The sequence below is a fragment of the Rutilus rutilus genome (genome assembly GCF_951802725.1).
Source record: "Rutilus rutilus genome assembly, chromosome: 5".
NCBI lineage: Eukaryota > Metazoa > Chordata > Actinopteri > Cypriniformes > Leuciscidae > Rutilus > Rutilus rutilus.
In genome coordinates this window covers 13,481,642-13,499,142 of record NC_140213.1, presented here as the reverse complement: position 1 = coordinate 13,499,142, position 17,501 = coordinate 13,481,642, and the positions used below count along the sequence as shown (strand labels likewise).

Below are 17,501 nucleotides of genomic sequence, written 5' to 3'. Positions count from 1 at the left end.
CATGAAGAGCCAAAAACAACAACAACGCAAGAAGTGCTCAAAATACGAAGTTCAGGCATTATTCAGAGTAGCATAAGCCCGATAAGTGAGGTTTTAAAGGGAAAGTTTTTTTTAGTTTTTTTTAATGAAGTTAAGTGCTCACGGAAGAGATGGGTTTTCAGCTGTTTTTTGAATGTTGTCAGGGATTCTGCATTCCGGATGAGGGTGGGGAGAGTGTTCCACCAGCATGGAACTGTGAATGAGAATGTTCTGGAAAGTGATTTTGTGGCTTTCTGTGATGGAACCACGAGACGTCGCTCATTGATTGATCGTAGGCGTCTGGTGGGGATGTAGGCTCGTAGGAGTGAGTGAAGGTAGGAGGGAGCTGAGCCTGTGATAGATCTGTAAGCAAGCGTCAATGCCTTGAACTTGATGCGAGCAGCGAGAGGTAGCCAGTGCAGTGAGATGAACAGAGGAGTGACGTGGGCCCTCTTGGGCTCGTTGAAGACAAGACGAGCTGCAGCATTCTGGATCATCTGTAGAGGTTTGGTTTTTAATTATCAGCATCGGCCGATAAGCTTTTCTAGATGGCCGATGTGTCCAAGAAGTCCTCCCTGCAGCCTATAGCGCGATGACGTCATTGATATCAAATACGTAGTTGACGTTTTAACAAGCATGCGCTGTAGTAGGTTTCGATTACATCATGAAAGTTTAAATACGCACAAATTACATTATTTTATAAAATCTGTATGACATATTCCATAATAATGGCTATAGTGGATGAATTTAAACATTAAAGCTTTTACATTATGGCCCATACCATGTTTTTTCTCCCTACTGGCAGCTTCAAAGATTTGCAATACTGGATATGCATTTTGTAGCCTATTTTATCTCCAACGACACTGCCCAAATTAGTGCTATTATCACCCATTATAGTATTAATCTAATGTAATCCATACATTTACACGAAGCACTGTAACATGATAGATATGCAGAAGTTGCACTATAACTATTAGGATATCCATCACTCTGACAGAGTTAGTTGAGTTTAAAAACTCTTTTTGTCTGTTTCATGTAATTTCCCATATACGTAATGCCATTCCATTTTGTGTATATCGGTTTTTATATTATTCTAATAGCTAAGATAAACATTCTTATCAATAAAAATAAAAATGAAAGAAAAGACGGGTTCACATGACTAGTAACGCGGCACCCCTCAGTCAAGTCAAATAAATGTTTATTCATTATAGTTGCTTTTCATAATTGTCTAAAACACTCAAAACAAAATCGGAGATCATGAGTTTAACTGTAGGCTATACACTCAACTTTTCCTCAACAAGGAAAAAGTCTGCCTAGATAGAGATTGAGCTCTCTCTTGATAACGGGATAGCGCTATTTTCATGCAAAGTAATGTAGGCTAATGAATAAGCTATATCACATTGTCCCCAACAGTTTGTGAATTTGTTGGACATTGGGATGTTTTAACAGATCGGATGCCAGACAGACACAAGATAGTTTTTCTTCTTTTTCTTCTTGTCATCTTCATTTATTTAATCTCTTATGGTATAAAAAAAAGATGTCCCACATATTTTAGTATAACACTCAATCTGTCATGTAGGCTATAGCACAGTGAGTGAGAGAGAAAAATAATATATTTGATTAATTCATGAACGAATAAATGCTACATTACAGAAATATTAAACAAATAACAAAGACGACTAGAGTGGGAAAAATAAAGACAATTGTTATAGATATTTTCAGTCTATTTGTATTCATAAAGGACCAATTTAAACAAATTAAACAAACAATAATAATAATACATAGGTTTATAGGCTATTCAAAACACTATGCCCTCATTGCTTACATACATTTTAAATACTCTATAGCTAGTAGTGTCTAATGAAACAACAATTTCTATCTATTTATTCTATCTTTGACTCGGCATTACAGTTTAAATTACATTAAATACGAGATTAATACATGCGTGTTAAAAACATCCTATTACGCGCATGCGAGTCGAACATCAACTACGTATTGATGTTCGACGTTCTAACAATGTTTTTTCAGTGTTAGAATGTAATGTGATTTTAAAGTCAGTATGAAACTGAACGTATATCCTAGTGAAACGGCTTCTGGAATGAGGAAAAAATATAGGGCGGGACTTGATGTCGACCTCTGGAACTGATTGGATCGTAGGAATTTGGGCATTGCTAACTGAATGGAGGCAGATCTGAATGCTAGTTTGCAGTCACTGTGACATTCTAGGAACAAAATAAGAATTTTCTGATTTTTTTGTATATCGCCCAGCCCTACAGCAAATACACATATCATTAAATCAAGTCTTTTGAATATCTAATAAACATTTAATTTCACTAACATTGCAGACTAAGTTGAATTCAGCTGTGAAATCTTCTAAAATATGCATTTGTAGACTGCATAAAAACGTGTGTACTCTATGCGTAACGGTCGCGCGATCGTAATGAGGACAGGAGAGTTCAGCTGTCACTGGAGATGCCAGGACATGCATGTACTGTATGTAAAATGAGAGTTACCTTGTCTTTATTTGAAAAATTATGATTCCCAACATGTACAAACTTTACTAAGTTTACTAAGTAAACTGGTTACAGTGCATACTTCCTTTTTATATATATTTTTTTTCCTTTTTTTATTTTATTTTATTTCTCTATTTGAGAAAAATACATAAATAAAATGTAAAATGTTTGTATACAACTCAGTTTTTATTTTATTGCTTGTTCAATAAATTTGATTAATTGATTATTAAATAAATTAAATTTTCAGCTTTGGTTTTCATCTAAATGTAAACTTTTGGCCCATCACTAATATTTAGGTATTTATTTACCATTTAGTTTGTGCAGTATACATTTTTAGTTCACATTCATTCACACTTATTTATTCATTCGTTTTGTCCTCGAAAGTATAATGTGCTTTTTAACTGAACATTTTATTGCGTAAAATGCATGTTCATGTACACATGCTCTTGCCTCTAAAATAAATAGATGAAATAAATGAAAGTTTTGGGAAATTGGACATCAGCCTACACTGCCATCATTCAGATCACCCATCTAGTCTGTAAGCTCCTGCGGCCTACAGCTGTCTGGACTGGAGACAAATAGGACAGACACTAGGCAGAGGCGTTTATAGAGCTGTTTTTAACAGTGCGAGTGACCTAATCATAGTGTGCATCATCTATCTGTTTTTAAACGCCACCCACACACGGGCAACAGAGACAGACATAATGAGAAAGAAAAACAGAGGGCAGAGTTAACACAGGTGACAGAACACAGCTAGCTGAGGGCTGAGTATCAGAATAACATCTCAACACTGCAGCTTATTCTGACCAAGAACCACTCACATAAGACTCTTGTCAACACTTAAAGCGACCAACCAGAGTTAGTTTTTCATGTGATGTCTCACTGGATATAACTATGAGAGCAAAGGTATTTTTTTTTATGATATCTTATTCAATCAAGTCTGAGTGTTTCAAATAAAACTGTCATAAATCTCACTCATTTCGTCAAATCTAAAGACCAACTGTAGAAGATACAAATGGTCAAAATCCAAATAACGCACAGAACAAGAGAGCGAGCGCACAGAGATTTGGCAATATCCCCCCCAAAAAAAACCCAGACAGGCTTTGACTGAGGTCTAGTAAATTCAGAGTATTACACACAACACCTTAGGGTACATCACATTAACGTCCAGAGTGGTTGTGTTCACAACTAGAGAAATTCTTCACAGCAGGGTGTTGGAGCCATCCACCCCAAAGTGTTACCTCCCTGGAGAACTCTTCCTGGGTCTGCTGGAGAACACTCACACTAGAGGACAGGCAGAAGACAGGAAACATGTGGTATATCACAGATTCTGTCAGAGTGTTAAAGACTGCTTCCCTGCTGAGACGCTGTCTGCAAACACAGCCGAGCACCATGCAGAGAATGTAGAGTGTGTACATTCGTGTGCATGTGAACAGTATGTACAGCATGTACCTTCCTCAAGCTACATAAACAAACACCATCCGTTTGTACACAGACATATCTGTAATTAACATATCTGTAGAAAGCGCCACTCTCTGTGGGCACACAGTAACACAGAAGGTCAGGATCTGGTCCAAACTGGATACTTCCTTAAACAGTTAAGACAAATATTCTCAAAGACAGCAGGTTAAGATGGAGGTCTCAGCAGACAGCATTTATATGATCATCATCACTAAAGCCCATCCAATATATAGTCAGAATTGCGTGAAATAAAGTCGCAATTGCGTGTTATAAAGTCAGAATTGCAAGATATAAAATCAGAATTGCGTGAAATAAAGTCGCAATTGAACCATGGTATTAATACAAACTACACAATAGTAAGAGCTGAACTGTTGCTTCATTTATCCAATTTGGAAAAAGTGCTAATTTGGAATTCCACCATGGAAAAAGTGGGCCGGTCTTGGGCCTGAAACTCCCGGGCTGAAAAGTGGCCCCACTCCGGCCCTGGCCATATACATGTAAAAACGAGTCATCAAACATCAATACGAGTCATCAAACAACTGTCATTAAGCAGCCAAGAAATACGGTGTCAGAGCGCAATGTTAGAAGATGGTGAGCCCAAAAAGACAGTCTTAAAAATGCTAACAGTCAAAGAAAAGCCTACTGCTGTCCTAAAAGCGGCCACTTCGAAGAAACGTGTGATCGTCAACGAGTGGATCTCTGAGCTGGTGCGAGTTAGTGGAGGCGGGGCTAATGTGCATATTCATAGAACCGCGTATACTAAATGAGGCAAGGGTGTAGCGTTACATTCAAGCTATCTTAAGGCATGAAGAAACTTTTTTTTTTTTTAATATGTCATTTTGGTGATCAAAGGTGAGTTTTAAGGGATAAAATGATTGACTACAGGGGGACTTTAAAATGTGAGTGAATTTGGATTAGAAGTATTGTTAAATTTGTGGAAAATCGGGTGACCAAATCGTAAAACAGAATACAAAGCTTCTACTCAGCCACTGTGCTTGTCAGGATTTCCGGCATAGCCCAAATTTAAATGTATTTACACAGACTGATTAATGCAACTCAGAGGTGACAAATGCATTTAACCTGCAGTTACAAATGCATGAATAATGTTTTAAAAATAAAACATTGACGATATCTGAAATTATTTTAAAATTGAAAAGATACATGAAACTAAAACCATCAGTAGGTGGTGGCAAGTCACCGTTAATGAGCAAATCATTGAGTTAATAATTCAACCGATTCATTCAGTAACAAAGCACCTCCTATGGCTTTGTTTGGAATTATTTTCACCAGCAAAACCCCAGGCAATAGGGTCTAAAATGTAAGTCCCTAATTTTTGTTTATTAAACGGTTGTATAAACTAAATATTGCATTTGCAACGGTGCTAATGTTTGGAAAAAGAATGACACTCTTTGCGTGATTGCTAAACTATACCATATAAAATAAATATAGGCTAAAAGGCAAATACTCATGCAGGGGCATTTTTACTGCATTTTAATAGAGTATATCGCACAGTAAGAGCGTGCCCTGTCTAACCTAAACCGAAATGGCTACATCACGCGGTGTATGCACTCTCTAGGCGTGTTTTTGTTTGGTTTTGCAAAGTGAGGGACATCGTTAAAACAACAATTACAATATTAGCGTAGACAATATATATCGCACACCCCTAGGGTAGAGTACTTTGCACTGTGTGTGTGGATGGCCGTGTTCGACCACCACCAGCGAAGACCATTTTTGACCCAGGAAAAACCCATGACCAGGACTTGTAGGAGAAGCAAACTTGATTTATTCCAGTTTGAATTCCACTAAAGGGTAATTATCATAGCAATAAAGAGACGGTACCCAGAGAGCATCTGAGTCCTTAGAGCACTGACAAATAGGTCAAGGATCAAAAGTCAGGGGGTCACGGCTTACCTCGGGGTTCCTCGGCCTGCTTAGCCAGCTTGCGGAGGGCAGCGGCGAATCCCGAGTGGGCGGACTGAGATGCAGGACTGCCATTGGGCACAATAGAACCGTTGAGGGGAGACGGGGTGAGGGGACTGACGGTCGCCGTGGTGCGGGTCGCAGTGGAAATCATGCCTAACGATGGTGACTTTGGCTCATGGCTCATGCCTGAGAGAGATAGAGAAGTGGAGTGAGATATTAGGAGCAATAAACAGGAAATACACGGACCTCACACTGACAGGTTGACTCATGGAGGACGTTAACAGCCTGACACAAAAAAACACTGTCTGTCCTCAACAGCTGCAGGACAGAGGTGAAGGAGAAGAGGTCAAAGGTTATGCCCAAGGTCACAGGCGGTTTGTCTGTGAGGATTCACACACATTCTCAGAGTCTGTAGCAAAATGCAAAAACACCAACAGATTAAAAATGCTACACCTCATTTACACTGAATAAACAAAGAATCACAGAATAAAAAAAATAAAAATAAAAAAAGATCCAGACTAAGAATAGAGGAACAATGGGCCTGGAAAAATTAAGGTTACTATCTCTAGTTTATTATTATCAGATCGAGCATTTGGCACAGAGCATGTGGCAAACAGACCTTTCTCACTGACGTACCTGTGCCCAAGCAGGCCCTGTTCTGGCCAGGCATCATGAAAGCCCTGAATAATTAGGCTGGTATCGGGTCGCCTGACTGCAATCAGATGTATTTTACAGGAATTAACTGTAAAATTAAATCTGAAATATTTAGCTTAAAATGAATCAAAAGTAAGACTGCACAATGAATGCAAAATTCTGCAATTTACTCAAATCTTCTGCATACGTTCAGAGAGAATGAGCAGTTCTTCTATCTACAACCCAGTAAAACAAGAGACAGACAGACAGACAGACAGACAGAAGAGCTCTCTGAAGACCTGTTCACCCACTGCACTTTACACGAACCGCTCAGAGCAATTAATAATGAAAAACAACAGCAGCAGCAGCAGCACTGAAACACTGATCCATCACACACAACGCAGATGTAAAGCGCTACTGTGTTCACATTCCAGCTCACTGATGCATAATGGGAGGGAGTCACAAACACACAAGCGCTGAGAACAATCACAACACCTTTACATTAACATCACACACACACAAGCACATAGCCAGTCGGTCTCAAGTTTACTTCTTTGTACAGTTCACAAACTGTCGCTCTTCAAAGAGCTTATCTAACAAAGCAATACACACAATCCCTTTTCGTCAAGTCAAATGTTCAGTGTAGCAGCTGCTGCAATGTCACATGACCTTCCTCTCCACCCATAATTCCTCTGCCCTTCTGAGATAAAAGAGAAAGAGAGACAGAGGTAGCCCCCAGTCTCTCTCTCTCTCTCTCTCTCTCTGTCTGTCTGTCTCTGTCTGTGTGTGTTGAGAAAAATCCTGATCCAGAGGTGGTGGCATGTTCAGACGTGCTCTTCTATTGCAACAATCTCCTTCCCCCTGCGTCTCGTTCTCTCAAAAGGCACATCTGTGCTCCACCTCCTACATAAACTGCAAAGCAGATGAGAACAAGCACTAATGGACAGTTCATAATGAGCAAGACTTTTTTAAATCGCAGCAAGCCTTTTCATCTAAAAAAAAAAAAATGCTTGGACCTCTTCACACTGGTTTTAAAAATTTGTGTCATATAGGAAGAAGAAAAAAAAATCACTAACCCATAAAATATCATAGTTATCACTAAGTTGTCCCTAAGAAGCTCTAACGTATAGAAAGCACCTTGCGCAACTTAATAAGAATCTTGCTTGGAAATAGTCCATTATCTGAAACTTCATAACAATTCTGAAAAAAATTATAGCACAACCAACAAACCTGAAACTAATTCATAGCTGTGCACATACAATCAATATCCTTTGAAAAGTGTGTCAAGCAATGTTCAGAATCAACAATGCCATGGTAGAAATATATTCTATACACACACACACACACACACACACACACACACACACACACACACACACACTGTAGCTAGTAGCTACCTAGAACTAGAGCATGATACACTTTTATTCAGGTCGGTTGACCTAACCATAATTTTCACTGGTGATTTGTGTGATTAGACCTTCATGATCAGTCACAATAAGCCCAGAGATGCAGGAATATAACGGATTCATTTAAATTGTAAAAATTCTTTACTTTCAACCTGCAAACATTAAAACAGGAAGTGAAGGGTTAAACAGAGGAATAGAAGTCATCACCCAGGCCACAATGACTCAGTTCTCTTTCCTCCTGTCAATGCTCACAGCTTTCTCACAGAGAGATAAAGACAGAATGTGAAGGAGAGACTCATCTCAACTTAACAACATGGCTCATTCTCCAATGCACACACGCACACACACACACACACACACACACACACACACACACACACACACACACACCTAATCAACTGGAAAAATAAATTAATAATAATAATAATAATAATAATTTATTAGTGTTATTTTTTCAATAAGGCCATATGAGACGTCATGTTTAAAAAAAAAAATTCTGTTGTCTGATTTAATTTTGGATTCATGATATAAATTAAATGAAGGCATAAAACAATGACTAGTGACAGTTGCATTAGGGCAGTTCTTATTGCTGAGCCCTTGCTCTGAAGAGTTTTGCATGCAAAATGATATGACAAGATTTTATCAAATAAAATGGTGAAATGCTCGTGAAGTGAGCTCTGGAGATGAAGCTGCTGACTTACCCAGTTAAACTGTAAATTCCATTTGTGTGACTGGATTCTGTCTACGCATTGCGGAAATTATATGGCCCTATACATGCGATATTACAAAACATCAACCTTTAAAGTTACCATAAAATCAAAAAACCTTCTCTTCTACCTGTAACTTTGCAGCAATAACAAACGACAATGATCCACTCATCAATTCCCGATGGACAAAATCGAGTCCTGTCTACCTTTCTTTCTTGTTTGAGAGGCTGTTACACTCAGATATATGTTGCAAAAGGGAAGAAAAAGACTACTGCAACTTCCATCTTCATGGTGACTTTAATGCTGACAGTCCCTAAACCTTCATTTTTATTCTGGTTACTTCTTGTTTTGAGCTTTCAACACACTTTATACACACTTCTGACTAAATTAAAGTAATAAATAAATAAACATTTATGGTTTGCCAGTTTTCTGCTGATATGACAGACATATGCTGTTCCCCAGCAGAGGGATGCTCCAATACATCGGCCACAGATTGGTATTGGCCGATAATCACATTCTATGACAATCTGTAGTCACTGAAGGCCTGTTTACACCTGGTCACTTAACGGGTTTTTACTGATCGGATAGCTATCTGATTTCTCAAAACGATTCCGTTTACACCTGGTCACATAAAGTTTTCGTAAAACGGATATAAATCCGATCTTCAATTCCCGCGCTATATGCAGATTTAAAGGAGTTCACGTCACCGAAAGCAACAGATATGAGCTGCATTTTATTGATCATCAGATAATATAATAAAATCAAAGACCGCAATAGGACAGCGTGGCAACAGCCCTGGTAAAATCATTTTGTTTCTTTACTTTTAATGAAGATGATTGTGTGTGTCACGTCTGCTACTTACTTTCATTTGCGATAGTTTGCACGTTGGCTTGATGAATAGATGCTCAGCTGCGGTGATATATGTCTGGCTATAACATGACATATAGCCTATAACACGCTGTCACATGATTATTTTTTAGCATTGTTGAGAGGTGTAAAATTTACATATGTGGTTTCAACAACCAGATGCAATTACACTTGTCCAGTTTCGTCTGGAATGCGGACCAGACCTCCTCCTGATGTGGTTTGAGCGATCGGATTTAAATCCGTCTCGAATGCATTTCGGAGGGCATTTACACCTGGTCTTTTCACGATCGGATAGCTATCCGTTAACAGAAAATGGTGTAAACAGGCAAGTGGCCGATCTCACGAACCGATCGCAATTTCATGGCAAAAAACTATTAAAAGTGGCCAGGACGCGCTTCTAAACAGTAGCCTATACAGATTACTTTTGTGGCACACTATTCTTTATAACACATTAGTATAGTATATATTAGTATAACACATTAGTAACCCGCAGTAGGCCTAAATCACAAATCTTTATTTAGAGCAGGTTGTCTTGATTCAAACGAGTTCACACACAACATGATACGTAGAAAATCCTCACTGAGTGACATGACATGCTGCTTGGCTAAAGCTCTATAGGCCTCGCGGGATCTGACCATGTCGCGATCATGATGCAGAGTTTTCCAACGTCATTTGAAATAAAAAATTCAACCAATTAAAATGGGACCACAGGTATGCACACACAAACACACACACACACACACAAAGTATTTTCTTTAAAAGACAAGATTTGGTTTTCAAAAAGCCTTTTTCCTAAAAGATACATCTCGAAAAGGGGAGGTCGTCTTATATTCGGAACAATTCGTTAAATAAAATAAAATGATTTTAAGATTTTCAAGTGGGTAAAAAATAGATCAAGAATTGTTTTGGAATCGGATCGTGATTTCCCTAAAGATCCCCACCGCTAGTTTACACATGCAAGTACGTCTTATGTTCAGTAAAAGAGAGGTTTTTGGACTTCTGATAAAAGGCTATCATGGTTCCAAATGCTATAACTTTTGATTGCTGCAAGATGTCAGAACAAAATGTGGCCCAGATGCAGTTGACATGATGGTGAACAAGCCCAGACATAATTTTATGACCTGTCATATACTTTCTAATAGTCATTGTGTCAAGTATGAATAATAACAAAATAATCAATACATTGCATGACTTTTTTCTGGGGGTTTATCCTCAGTGTTGTAACATAAGAACCTCCAAACAAGATCAAAATCTATTTTCTTCAAAATTTGAAAGGTTTTCTACCAAATGAGACCATGTACTTGATGATACATTTCTTTCTTTCTTTCTTTCTTTCTTTCTTTCTTTCTTTCTTTCTTTCTTTCTTTCTGTAGTTATAACCAATTACCTTTAACTTATGGAAGCTTATGGGTAGCAATATTCAATTTGAAATGTAATATGCAAAATGGCATTGCATTTCTGTATTTAAATTTACATTTTCCATACCATATGTGCAACATTTGATGCAAAATGATCATTAAAATGTATTTATGTTCCCAGAATTAAATCTGTTGATGTCTAAACCCATCTTTCAGATCTTAGAAAGCACTCTGATGTGAACAGGTCCCGGTAGTGTGATAGCCTAGATATTTTCTTGGCACAAGTACCAACAAGTACAAGTAGCAGTACCAACTGAGCATCGATTAAACACTACAAGCCTACCTGAGTATTGTTGCTGACCATGTCCATCACTTTATGACCACAGTGTACCATCTTCTTATGGCTACTTCCAGCAGGATAACGCACATGTCACAAAGCTCAAATCATCTCAAACAGGACAGTGAGTTCATTAAACTCAACTGACCTCCACTGTCACCAGATCTCAATCCAATGGAGCATCTTTGGGATGTTGAGGAACGGGAGTTTTGTGGCATGATAGCTTTTATACAATGTTTAAAAACATTGGTAGCTGTAAAATTGAAAATAAAATGTTCATAAATAAATCATTTCTAGGGTGTGAAAGGGGGTTAAACATCTGAGTTATTTTTGGGAATAGAAATTATTATTAATAACACTCATTTGCATCCAGTTGGACTACACATCATTTTTATTAATATAATTGATGCATAAATAACAATAAGAATGGTAAAAAGAGAAGAAAGAAATACAACCATACTGACAGAGCAAGCAATAATCTCGGACAGCTTGTCTGAGATCATTTCTATGAGTAAAGTGACCTGTTGTAAAGCACAGCTCACTCACGTGCACGAGCACCAGGTGCGTTCTCTGCGAGACTTTCTAAACATAAATATCTATGGTTCTAACAACGTACTGGTTATATCACTGACGGATGCGCATGATCTTCAGCAACACTGACATTTCTCTGTTCTTGCTCCACTTCATCTGCCAGTAAAGCCTCACTCTTAATAGCTCTGCCGCCGCCATGTTTCCAACACCTGGCCCCGCCTTGATGCAATGATTGACAGGCCGGGGATGTGACTGGCTCGGATTGCATTTTCAATTCCACATTGAATTTTGCTATATTCATTGTGGGACATTTAATGAAAATGCAATCGCAAGTGTCTTAACTGTGAGTGTAAATGCAATTAAGAAAAATAACATTTAAATGATAATTTTGCTACAATTTTAGCTTGAACATGTAAAACATATCTAATAATTTATGTAATGCATTTTCATTTTCATTTTGCAGCTTATAAAACTGTTAAAATATAGGCTATGTTTAAATCATGGTAAAACTAGTGTAGGAAATAGCAAATGTAAATTATATTATTGAATTTCAATGATGATTTTGCTCCAAATGTTGCACATATGGTATGGCAAATGTACATTTAAATACAGAAATGCATTGTCATTTTGCATATTACATTTCAAATTGAATATTGCTAACCATAAGCTTCCATCAAGTATGCCACTTAGATGTGAAATCATTCAAATTGCCTTCAGGGTTGTAAGGATTTAAAAGAGGAAGTCAATAGAGAGCTTACATATCACTTATATAAAGCTTGAAAGATTGGATGATAATGATGACAAGAAATCGGTAGTCGGTATCGGTTGCAAAAATCATGATCGGTGGACCCCTGTAGTTTATATTGTAGGCTACATCTCATTCACTGTTCATCAGATACTGGAAATGTACAGCAAACGCAATAAAAGCACTGCATCAAGCCAGCTTTTGAATGTTTTCATTGTTCTCAACTCTACTGAATCATGAAAGTGTATACTATTACTATCATTTTTTCTTATGTTAGTGTTTACTAATCTATGCTCATGTGCTGATCAGCTGTTTACTGTAAAACTCTGTAGACCCTTGTGGCCTTTTAGACACAATCACAGGCCACAGTATAACAAAGCACACAAGGGCTGAGTGAGCAGCCCACTTCTGACCTGACCATGCGTAAACACACACAGAGGCAATAATCCCGGTGGCTCCGCTATGCTGCGGCCCACTGCTGAGATAAGAGGTGTGCTGCCCTGGAGAGCATTTAATCTTTAACCAGCAACGGATTTGCCTATCAGCTCATTAAAGCAGACCAGATCTGCAGGACGGAGCTATCTACTGTCATTCATCTGGAATTACCCATGTGTGTGTGTGTGTGTGTGTGTGCGTGACTCAGACTAACATGGCCTTCGGGGAGAGTGTGTAGGATATACAAACAGAAATACAAACACATGCTTGACCCTGAATGACTGGTTTTATCACTGCAGTCTGAATAGATGAGATGGCACACAGAACCAGACAAACATTCGCTCAAAAGTGAAACAGCAGTCTTCACAAAATCAACACAACACTCCCCTTCCACAGAGCCCTATCTGCAACTGCACACAGACTCATCTTTATTACACACGCACATAGCTGTGGGCTGCTCATATACTGACTCACACATGATAATTTCACCACATTCACCTTTTACAAACAGAGGAAAGACCTGCTAGTGCAGGGGTCTCTTTTTTGTGGATTAAGAGACAGAGCATGGACCCCCTGATGCATATTATACAAAGACTTTGAACTACAATAACATGCGCATGGTACTACATTGTTGTATGCACTTTGTTATGAGTACATTGCTTGCAGAAATTGTAAAATATCCTAGTTCTCCTGTGCTAGTTTGTCCAGTTATCAAATGATACCTGTGATAGGAGAGACATTATGATAAAGAGAATGAGAGTTGAATTGAATTATGGGTAATGTGACGATTCAGAAAGGTCACTCGTGCTTTCTGGAATCACCAGATACGTGACTGATACTGCTGGAGAGAGGGAGAAATATATGAGCTACTTCAGCCGTGCTGCTTTAAACGCACACACACACACACACACACACACACACACACACACACACACACACACACACACACACACACACACACACACACACACACACACACCATATGACATTCAGCTGATCTGGCAGCTGGCTGTGGCACTTCCAGGTGGTTCATAATGAAGCCTTTCTCCTGTGTGTGTGTGTGTGTGTGTGTGTCTCATGCACACAGCCTATTGAAGACAGCAATAGCAGAACAACAGTGTGTGAACACAGCGGGGAGTGAAGAATGCTGCCTTTTTGTGTATTGTGTGGGTGTAGAGGATTTTGGGCCACCACTGTTGCTGCCCCTAAGGGTTTCCTGTCAGCTGAGGACAGTAGACCAGTGTGGGCATTACTGGGACTGAGCTGTAAGTGATATGGTGACGTTAAACTCCTCCAAACTGCCCCGCTGTTTCACCCTGCCTGCACGACGCTCGAGCCCTCCAACACACTTACACACCAAGACAAGACGGCCGTAGACCTGGACAACAAACACAGAGTGAGAGCACTATGCCGTATGAACTGCGGGCCGATAAGGCACGGTCTGGACAAGTGTGTGTCTTATCTCCGGCTTCAGTGCTGCTCACGCTGCGTTTGTTTAGCCATGTCTTATCGCCACCAGAGGGATTACAGCAGCTACTGTCACACACTGCTGTTGTGCTCTCAACGTTCACGTCTGGGGCCAAAACTGCTGCTGTATTGCTCACGTCACACACACAATAGCTCAAATCCACTGAGCTTTCCATACAGCGCCCCCTAAAACTCATGACAACCAAAAGACCCCACAATCAAACAACTAAAAAATATCTCTTCCTATTCATGCTATAACAAACACTCACAATGATTTTGGTGAGCGCATGAAATAAAGCCTCAGTCATGCCGAACAACACAATGATTTTAATGAGCATTTTATTTAGCCATTCAACTTTCCTAAAAACTATATCACGTCTAGTTTCACGGTCGTTACTTGTTTTCTGGCTTGTAAATATGAAAGCAGAGACTTTCACCAACTCTGGTTTAAACTTCAGTAGCAACATTTAAGATGTTAGTTATTTGTGCCATCCCTCAAAAAGGAAGTATCCTTGAATTCTAACATTTTTCTAGAATTTTACTGTTTTCCAGTTTCCATTGAGACACAGTTTGGTTGAAATTATGTACCTCTGACCGAAAAATATATATTGTAGGAAAGTCCTTTATGAACAAATACATAAACGTTGAGATGAGCATTAAGATTATGTTCTTCGTGATCTTTCATCCAGGCATAATACTTTTCTTTTCTGCTGATGTAAAGAGTGAAGAAATAGTATTATTAACAAATAATTTCACAGCCTGACACATGTGACCCAAACCATTTCAAATCAAGTCCCGCTCTACATTATATCCAGCTTAATATTCTATCAAATTGAGCCGTTAAACGCTGCATTATGTTGTCTTTAAAGCAATAAGCTTCTGTTTACCGTTGCATTACACCGTATCAAATTCCGTCTTGAAAACACAATTTCTCTGGCATGTTTTACACAGCACAGACGCTGCTGAGTCTGATACGAAGGTGCTGACAGTTGAAAGGTCTGGTTTCCAGGTCACGGACGCTGAATGCTGCAACATGTCGAGGCCGATCTGGTGTCAAAGATAACATCAGATAACAGCTGTGAGTCGGGGACGCCCGTCACCGCCTGCCCTGCACATTACCCAGCATGCCTGAGCATTTGCATATGCAGAGCCAGGGCTGTGTTTGACTAGGGCGGATAGGCAAATCAGAGCAGACTCTCTCTGTGAGCTGAGGTCGTCACGAGATTAAACGATATGTAACTGACGGTTGCTTCTGTGTGTGTGTGGTCTGTTGTGTGACTGCCTTGTAGCTACAGCTTGCACACAGGAAGTGCTCACTTAGCTGGTTTCTAGAATACTTACACTGTGTGGTTTGGAACAGCCGCACAAAACGAGAAAATAAGTGTGTGCTCAGTGTTGTGAAATACAGCCTCCAGAGGGCGCTATCACATATAGGTGAAGGCTACATAAGGGGAAAACACTGGAGGACAGTGTGGAAATAGAAACATAACCATATAAAAAAGCTTTCAGTTACAATAACTTCCTTCTCGTATTGTTTACCCATTGACATTAGAGAACATGAAAGCAGGTGTTAATGAAAGCACATGGTTATGCCTCTAGTTTTCTTATCATGTGCGCTGTTCGTATAACAGCTGACATTTAACGGTTGGATGAGTGAAAGCAAAACACGTTGCATCTGATAAAATCCATGCGATTACTGTAGAGATCTGTTGAGACTCATCACAGAACATCAAACGCAAACACAGAGAAGAAAAGAGGAAGTCTGTCAGAAGTATACTGAAAGTGCCTCACGGTTTACAAAAGACAGCAAGGCTAGAGGTGTGAAATAAAAAAAAATAAAAAAATTCCACAGAAAGCTCATCTGCTCGCATACCATTGTATCCAATACATGATATTTAAGCTCTTTAACATTGTTGTTAAATACTGATATGCATACAAGTTAATATAGTGTGAATTTCAGGGTATAAACCAGGGGTGGCTTCCACCACAGTTTAGCTCCAACCCCAATTAAACTGGACCAGAAAATCAAGGGCTGTGTCCGAATTGTGTACTATAACAAGTGTGCAACCGACGTGCGCTCAACAGCTAGAGAATACCATAAGAGTCACGTATCGAATGAATTCCCGTGTCTGACCAGAAAATGGTGCCCGCAATTGATTCCAATCATCCATCCATCCACTTTCCAAACCGTTGGTCCAATGTGGCTACCGCGTAATACATTCCTTTTTAATGGATCATTATATTGTTTAATTAAGGTTCATACATAATAGTTTCCATGACAGAGTTCAAGATAAATCTTTTCATTAGCTGCTAAGTTTCAAATGATTATTAAACAGCAAGCACAAACTAGGCTATGTAAAAGCGGCCGCCCTTCTATGCGCACTCAGCGCCCGAGTTCATTTGTTTTCATCCACTTCTTCGAGTGGACTATATTAGTGGAGTAATGTAGGGAATAGTGAATGAGGGTGTGGGGGTGATTTCGAACACAGCCACGGTCTTCAGGATGACTAGGCAGGCAAGTAGGAGAAGGCTGGAAGCTGGACTACAGGAGCAGGACTAGACAACTTGAATGTGTGGGGCTTCTGGTGTCATCCGTTTCCACTTATTTGAGCTGTACAAAAACTGTTTTTTGTCATCATATTATTTTCAAATACTTTGGTATATAGCACTTTGTCATTCTTCTACTTGTTTACCTATCGGACATTCACAGAAATTAGCTTACTTTCGAGAATGTCTCAACTACTAAAATGAATGGCCATTATATAGCTAGAGATCCCTTTTTCTAAATACTGTATCGGCCATTGACAAATCGCAACATGCACAGACATGGAGTGTGCTCAAAGATCTCAGGCTACGGGTGAGAATGCTTGTTTGGTTCCATGAGGATAAAGGCTAAGCACTGCATGAATGAAGGAGTAAGAGGGAGGGGACGAGGGTTCGAGAGGGCAGCAGGGGCTGCCTGTGAGCTTTTCAGCGGGGGTTTGCCCTCTGCAACGGCCCACAGCAGACAGGTGCTATACGACATGTTGACACAGCTGCTCTGCCACTTCCTGTTGATCCTTCTCAACAAGAGCGTCCATCGGCAAGCGTGAGGACCCCC

The 17,501-nt window shown here is 39.4% G+C and overlaps 1 protein-coding gene across 2 annotated transcripts in view; it reads right to left on the bottom strand.

The window, feature by feature from the left end:
- Positions 1-17,501, bottom strand: part of gse1b (Gse1 coiled-coil protein b) — a 268,293-nt gene that overhangs the window by 42,118 nt on the left and 208,674 nt on the right. For both annotated transcript variants that reach the window (XM_084408577.1, XM_084408578.1), the window contains exon 3: positions 5,904-6,101. In XM_084408577.1, the coding sequence (XP_084264703.1) occupies positions 5,904-6,101 (198 nt within the window). The remainder of the gene's footprint in view (positions 1-5,903; positions 6,102-17,501) is intronic.